Raw genomic sequence first — 7,864 nt, 5'->3', positions numbered from 1 at the left:
ATAACGATTTCCCTACACCCTGCTATGTTTGCATAGAGGCATTTCTCACCTCTCTCCCCGGAAAAGCACTTCATGAACAGTATTATTATCTTTTCAATCAGGGACAACAATGTAACCAGATGACAATATAATGACATTCCTGACTAAGGCCTTGGCAGTAGGTAAAGCCAGGTACTACCAATAATTAAAACGAAATAGCAAACATATCTTGCTAAAATACAACTTAAGTGTGTAAAAACGATCAAAGTTGACCCAGAACATGGTCTAGACCAACACTAACACTTGATTAACAAAATTCCACACTAACTTTAGAAAGGCTTTTTGAAAGATGGTACCTTAAAACTGAAATCCTTTTCTCAGATTTCTAACAGGAAGCAGAGGCACTTAGAACCAGCCCACAGGCACCACAGGCCCCCTCAATTGATCTATAGGTGATGGTGGCAATTTTCACACATGTCAAGCTTTCAGACAGAAGAGTTGTACCACGAAACGGTGTGTTAGGTTTTGACTTTGGCAGGTATTGATAAACATTTCCCTGAAAGGATGTAGAGGCGATCACCAGACTGTGAGCAAGGCTTCTTTATAAAAGGAGCCTCCAAATATCCTCGGTGAAGGGTGCTTAGAATTAGGAGTTTGAGATTAACACTTACACACCACTATATATAAAATAAACAACAAGGTCCTACTGTATAGCACAGGGAACTATAGGCAATATCTTGTAATAACCTATAATGCAAAAAAGAAATGGAAAAAGAATACATATATAAATATATGCATAACTGAATCACTTCGCTGTACACTTGAAACTAACACATTTGTAAATTAATTATACTTCGGATAAAAAAAAGAATATGGGTAAAAGAAGAACAGGATATCAAGTTTCCTGTATGTGTCTGACAGTAGTTACTTTGCATGGTGGGAAAACTGGGTAATTTTATCCATTGGCTATTTCGCATATTTTACAATGTGTATCAGTGGTTCTGAAATTGAGGGCAATTTTTGCCCCCAGCGGACATTTGGCAATGTCCGAAGACATTTTTGATTGTCACAACTCAAAAATCACTCAGTGTGTGTGTGTGTGTGTGTGTGTGCGCCTGTGTGTGTACGGTGCTGGCATCCGGGGGTAGAGGCCAGGGATGCTACTAAACATCCTATAATGCACAAGACAAACAACTACCTGGCCCAGAATGTTGACAGTGCCCACGCTGAGCAACCTTGATGTACACATACCAGTTACATTCAGAAAACAGGATTATAAATATGTAAAAACCCACTTTACCACCATTCCACGAACTGTGCTGTATGGGTAGAACAGAGGTATTCAGCGCAACAAGTCAGACCTGTGTCACACACAGGCTACTACCTCCGCCGGAACGGCTCAATTTACTAGGGAAAAAGGCACAGGACAATCCAGGCTCTGGTTTATGTGGGAAACACAAACCCATGTATACAATAAAAAGTCAGCAGTTCTACTGCTTACTAGTTTTGTGTCCTTAATCAGGTTATTTATTATCTCCGGACATCAGCCTCTAGCTTCCTACTTAATAATGTCAGCAGCAAAAGCAAACAGACTAGAGGAAAGATGTCAAACCTTCAAAAAGGAACAAAACCTTGAGGGCAGAGAGTTCAATCATCATTTAAAAAAAAAACAAAAAAGGTTTTTTTTTTTTTTTTTTTTTTGCGGTATGTGGGCCTCTCACTGTTGTGGCCTCTCCCATTGTGGAGCACAGGCTCCGGACGAGCAGGCTCAGCGGCCATGGCTCACGGGCCCAGCCGCTCCATGGCATGTGGGATCTTCCCAGACCGGGGCACGAACCCGTATCCCCTGCATCGGCAGGCGGACTCTCAACCACTGCGCCACCAGGGAAGCCCCCAAAAAAGGTTTTTTAATTGCTCAATTACGCACTTGCCCTCTGGCTCCATCTTCCTTTTAGGCTAAATGCTAACAGATCTCTCTTCTAACTAATAAGAAAGCCTGGAGAAGCATGGCCACCGCCTTCAAACTGAAGGGCCACGAACGCATATACCGGGTTGGCCAGAAAGTTCGCTTGACATCTTACGGAAAAACGTGAATGAACTTTCTGGCCAAGCCAATATATGACTCAAGCCCTTTTTCACTTCTGGGGGCATAATGCACAATTATATACTTGCCTTTTCTGGCTGCTACTCCAACAGAACATAACATGACTTTTTTTTTTTTGCCACACCGTGCAGCTTGCAGGATCTCAGCTCCCTGACCAGGGATTGAACCCAGGCCATGGCAGTGAAAGCCCAGAATCTTAACCACTAGACCACCAGGGAACTCCCATAACATGATTTTCTTTTTTTTTTTTTTTTTTGCGGTACGCGGGCCTCTCACTGTTGTGAGCTCTCCCGTTGTGGAGCACAGGCTCCGGATGCGCAGGCTCAGCGGCCATGGCTCACGGGCCCAGCCGCTCCGCAGCATGTGGGATCTCCCCGGACCGGAGCACGAACCCGCATCCCCTGCATCGGCAGGCGGACTCTCAACCACTGCGCCACCAGGGAAGCCCTAACATGACATTCTTAAGGAAAGATGCAGAAACCACTTATTTTACCTTGGGTTGACCAGGGTGTTCAATTGCTGCCCCTACATTTATAAATTGTTAGTTTAGCTTCACTGTTACCATTAACTTCTATGGGTTGTTTGACGACCTGCATATACGCACTGATGGTTTTTGTCCTTGGTTTTCCAATAGCCACGCAGAACGTGGCAGGTGTGTGGTTTTTCAAGTACGTAGGCTGGTGCCTCTCGCCACCAAGCAGATGTATCCACCAGCTCTCTGCCAGGCCCCACCCCGGCCAGCTGGAAGCAGTCTCCTCACTAGTGACATGCTCCATACAAGTCCAGTCTTCTTAGAAAAGAAGACTCACACGTGGCTAGAAACAAGCGTACTGCCACGTTTTGTTTCCTTCCTATTCATTACCGCTGACTTTTCTCCACTGGTAATCTGAGGTTTTCTGTTAACTCCAAGACACAAAGTTTGAGAACCAGTGACCTGTATGATCTCAAGCAAAAGTAACTGTCTCAAGTTTACAACATGCTATTGTTCCTGGAAGCATTTACCTCCTCTGTACTTTACGTGAGTCCAGAGGCTTAATCTCAAGGTTACTTACTACTCTCCTACCCTCCTCTAAGGTTTTCTAGATTGGAATTAGCTGTTGAAAAAGGATGAAGCACACTTATGAGTAGTCGTCCTGCCAATGTCCCTGAGGGTAGGGATGCCTTTCCTAACTGAAACTGTTCCAGAGACGAGAAGTCAATCGTTCATTCATAAATATTTACAAGAGCTTATTACCAGCCAGGCTCTACAGTGGTGACTAGGGGTAAAGTTTTGTGTAAAAGATTCCAACTCTGTAGAACTCACAGGTAATAGGGAAGAGGCATTAATCAAATCACCACAAATCTAAGAAAAAGTATGGGTTAACATTCTGTATTTGCCTAAATGACGACTAAGTCAGTTTTAGGATGAGTTGAACAACAGGGCAGCTTAGCGAGCTCTGTAAATTGGGTTTTGAGTTTGAGAACCTATCATATTGTTTGCATGTTTTGGAGTCACTTCAGTAAGTGCACTCATTTTCAAATAACTACATTCTAAATCCAATGCCCAGGGGTGGAAACTCTTATCACCTGAAGTCAGGGGTACAAAGCATTCTAGGGCGGGAGTGGGTGAGACGGGACTGCTTGTAGCCCATATGAGACCTTTATGAGAATGAGGACAAGCCCAATGCCAAGTGCACAGAATGGCAAGGTGGCCCAAGAGGAGGAATGTGCTAGTATCACTCACTAAGTGGAAGACTTCCACGGCACAGGAAGACGACTCCAAAGCTAATTTATAAACATTAATTCTCCGAAATGTGAAATACAAAACTATTCCATTTATTGCCTAGTCTATATAAATCTAGTTTGGAGCCAATTACCACAATAGAACCAAACAAAGAGACAAAACAAAAACAACTCAAAGAAGCAAGAAATTACCTGAGAAACTCATTAATGCCTTGCTCACTGAACGATCCCTTCAGAAGAGCAAATTTCATCTTGCGTGCGTTAATAGCTGCCATGGCGGGGTACCCAAACCCTCCAATCCCCAGTGCATTCTCAAGTTCAGACTGGGCTCCGGCTTCTGTCCACAGCCACCTAGAAAAGCAGATTGGTTTTTAGGGCAAAGATCCCTTCTGAGTTAGTCAGAACCTGACTAACAATTAAAGAACAAAAGATTACACATCTTTTGAATGAAATAGGTGAAAAAATAAATGAAAAATTAAAGATTCGTTTTTAAAATAATGTGTTCTAGATGTGCTCTGAAGTAACTACAGTTCCTCTCCTATGTTCCCTAGACCCTAACCCCCAAGTCCCCCAAATGGACTGGTCTATCTCTAGGACTTTTTCCCCTCAGTCCCCAAAATACTGTCCAACAAACCTGATGAATTTTCTCTGTTACCTGAAATCCTACCAACATCATTTGGGTTATTAAGCACATTCTTTAGCAGTGTAACAACTTCTTTTTAAAAGTTAAGGATATGCCATTATTTAATACATACAAAAATGCTCAACCACATCTCTTCCCTTGGGACTTCCCGGGCTGTCCGATCCCTGGTCGGGGTAAGATCCCGCATGCCCCACAGAGAGGCCAAAAGAAAAAAAAGGAGAAAGCGCTCAAAAAACAAACCAAAAAAAACTCTTCCCTCCACTCGTACAAGGGAGAATAATAAGGAACTTGGGTGCGCAACCTTCTGCAGGCACACAGTAAACACCTGCTGGACTAACGGAGGCGGTGTGAGGCCACTGAGAGGGACGGCAGGGACACGTGGTGCCTGGGACAGCAGCGGATGCGGACGACATGGAGCAAAAAGATTATTAATACAGTGGAAACAGAGACAAGCTTTGTTTTAAACATTTGCCTGCGTCCGGCCCTCACTCAGAAGAGGGTACACACCTCTGCTTCTGCTTTCTTCATCTAGCCTTCAAGGCTGTGCTAGAATTCAGCTCTGTCACTAATGGCGTTTTTGCCTGCTAGCCTAGAACCCAACCACCATCAGAACACGATTCCTCTAAGAAAAAGTGTCCTGGGGTACAAATAAGTGTGTTATAAATAAGAGTCCTGCATGACTTCATTTCCTCCTAGGTGGTCAGTGTTTTTATATCCTAAATAAAAAAAACATGCCAAAGTGAGCACAGGAACAGAGCCTACAGAAAACACAAAGGGAGCCACTTTCGCGCAGCACTGCACTCTCCCACCCGGATGACACTGAGACAGTTCGATAACTTACCCCCATATTTTCTTTTTGTATTTGTCTGCCAACTTCAGAAGGACTTCCAAATAAGAATTTCTGCCTGCAGCTCCTGATGTAAATGGACAAAAAAATTTTAAGGTAAAAATAAAGGGATGGGTAAAATTAATCTGTCAATTAAGCGTTCTCAGAGCAAGGAACACAGCACAACGAATGGAAAGGGGCGCGCCATACCCGTGTCTAGAATATGGGGCAGCACAGCCACGACGCAGAGCTGGTACTCCTCGCACGCCTTCCTGGCGATGTCCTCGCTGAGGATCTGTGGGGCCCAGAGGACAGGGTGTTGGAAGAGGCCATGTGACACAAACCCAGAGGTAAGCTGGCGTGAGCGTCGTCACTCTCATTAAGAGCAAAGCAACTCAAGAGCTAGATAAGGCTCTTCCCAAACAACACTTCTGTGTGCGTTACAGAAACACCACGAGAACGTTCTGTGAAGATTTCTGCTTTTATCCCTCAGCCATCTATCCGCGGTGGTGCTGAGGCATTTGTATATACACACGGTCAGAATACCTGGGCGTAGCCGGGCTACGACATTTAGTCATTTAGACAGGTAAAAAAGACACATTTACACGTTATCATATATTTACATGAATTTGAGGCTCTCTGTGCCTGTGTCCCCATATTTAAAATGGAGATTAAAAACAGTATCTACCTCTAAGTGTTCATAGGAGAATTAAATGAGAAAAATCCACATAAAAGTACCAGAACAGTGCTTGTCACATGGTCAGGTGCTCAATAAATGTTAGCTATTGTTTTGAGAACAATAAATGAAAGAATGGATTCGTTCTATTTTTAAGATGCTAAGGTACACTTTTGCTCACAGTGCGATTGTTTTGGCACTAAAACTTACGACAGGCAGCCATTTTCAGACAAGTTTTCCCCATCTGAAAGTACAAAAACACTCTAAAGAGAGCATTTTAAAAGAGAAGAGAAAGAGCTTATTTGAAAAGACAGCAAGCTATTACTGCTTTAATATCCTCTATCATCAGGCTGGAAAAGCTTCCCTTACTACAAGTGACTGAAGAGGTTTAATTACCTCAAGGAGCTCAGGAGGTGGAGCGTTATCAGAAAACAAATCAAGGGCCCGGGAAACGATGTCGGATCTCGTCCGCCCCCCATCATAATCCACAGGAGACTCGCCTTTCTGAAATATCTTGATTGTAGGAAATCCCCTAATCTATTAAAAGAAATCAGAGTACAAATCAAATTACCATTTCATAAGAAATAAGATCTTTATGGTTTCTAAAACTACCTTATAGGTAAATTTAATGTAACAAAAATATTCCCTAGCCTGCATCGATGTGTAAGGGACAGCACACAGAGGTCTGTTGATCAGGGGGTTTTAATAGTCTCACTGCCAGGCTTAGCCGAATCTTATTCAAACCCTGGATATATACTTAACACAGTCTATGTGCTCTAGAACAAATGAACCAACTTCAAAAGCTGTACGAATCACCTGCGAAAGCTTGGGCTCACATTAAACACATAGGTAGTGCGATACTGAAAACAAAACAAACAAAACTAAAAAGCCCCCAACAGTCTTGAGTGCCAGATTCACTTGTTACAACAGTAAAACGATTTAATTTCGTCATTACAAAACGGCTAGCCTCCCCCCTCCCACGTCCTAGAGAGCCCAGGAGTACTAGATGGTGTAGCAGGTGACAACACAGGGCATCTCACGAAGACATCAGGCTTGTAAGCACACGCACCTCGTATCGGCTGGCTAGAACCTGGTTAATGGTGGCGTCCACAGCTGCGAGTTTCACTTTTCCTTTCGTTTGCTCTTTTACCTCTGTAGCTGCTGCAGCCCATTCTGGCTCTAGACTGTAGAAAAATACCTGCGCTTTAAAAGTGTATTTTAACTGTAAGCACAAATACTTTAACTGGTGTGTGCATTTCTGCCCAATCCGGTTAAACCACACTTGAGAAACACTCTGTGTGTAGCTTTACGAAAGGCATCATGCCCCCTTCACATTCACGTCCTGGTCCTTTGTCCGCCACACCCCCCAAATCTGGATGCCGGCTCCCTGTTAATCACTGAAAGTATGACAGAAGAAACACTCGGCCCTAATGCCGATGTTTAACATTCATGCAGAGCCGGAGCTTTTGGGGAGGAGATCCTGGAGGTTACCTATGACCTGGTTCAGCTCTTTCAAAGTGAGCCACGTGGACTAAAAGCACCTGACTTAAAAAGGCACCTGGTACAAAGCACTTACTTTTTGCAGTGTCCACACCAAGGAGCATAGAACTCAACCATCCAAACATCTTCACTGTCAAGAACACTCTTATCAAAGGTGTCGTCCGTCAGCTCAATCACGTCCTTCTTACTTGAACTGTCACTTCTACCCTGTCATTTGTGACATTAAACCTTAAGTTACAACTTGGCCAAAAAGAACACTAATCCTATGCTAAATATATGTATAACAATAATCATTTCTAACAGTTTTGAGTTCTTTCAACTGAAAACTATTTTACTCAGATTGGGGACATTCCTTAATATTATTCTTTTTACTTGGCAAACAGTATCTACTTTCAAACAATTAGCAGTACACTC

General features: G+C 43.3%; 1 protein-coding gene across 1 annotated transcript in view; it reads right to left on the bottom strand.

Moving 5' to 3' along the window:
- PDIA6 (protein disulfide isomerase family A member 6) overlaps positions 1–7,864 on the bottom strand; it is a 24,088-nt gene that overhangs the window by 1,270 nt on the left and 14,954 nt on the right. Inside the window, exons 6-11 of the mRNA XM_007456917.1 lie at positions 7,527–7,657; positions 7,020–7,134; positions 6,347–6,487; positions 5,485–5,569; positions 5,290–5,362; positions 3,998–4,156 (exon numbers count right to left, since the gene is read on the bottom strand). Of these exons, the coding sequence (XP_007456979.1) occupies positions 3,998–4,156; positions 5,290–5,362; positions 5,485–5,569; positions 6,347–6,487; positions 7,020–7,134; positions 7,527–7,657 (704 nt within the window). The remainder of the gene's footprint in view (positions 1–3,997; positions 4,157–5,289; positions 5,363–5,484; positions 5,570–6,346; positions 6,488–7,019; positions 7,135–7,526; positions 7,658–7,864) is intronic.

The sequence above is a fragment of the Lipotes vexillifer genome, unplaced genomic scaffold (genome assembly GCF_000442215.2).
Source record: "Lipotes vexillifer unplaced genomic scaffold, Lipotes_vexillifer_v1.1 scaffold390, whole genome shotgun sequence".
NCBI lineage: Eukaryota > Metazoa > Chordata > Mammalia > Artiodactyla > Lipotidae > Lipotes > Lipotes vexillifer.
Note: the sequence above shows the minus strand (reverse complement) of the source record. Positions and strands in the feature narration are given on the sequence as shown.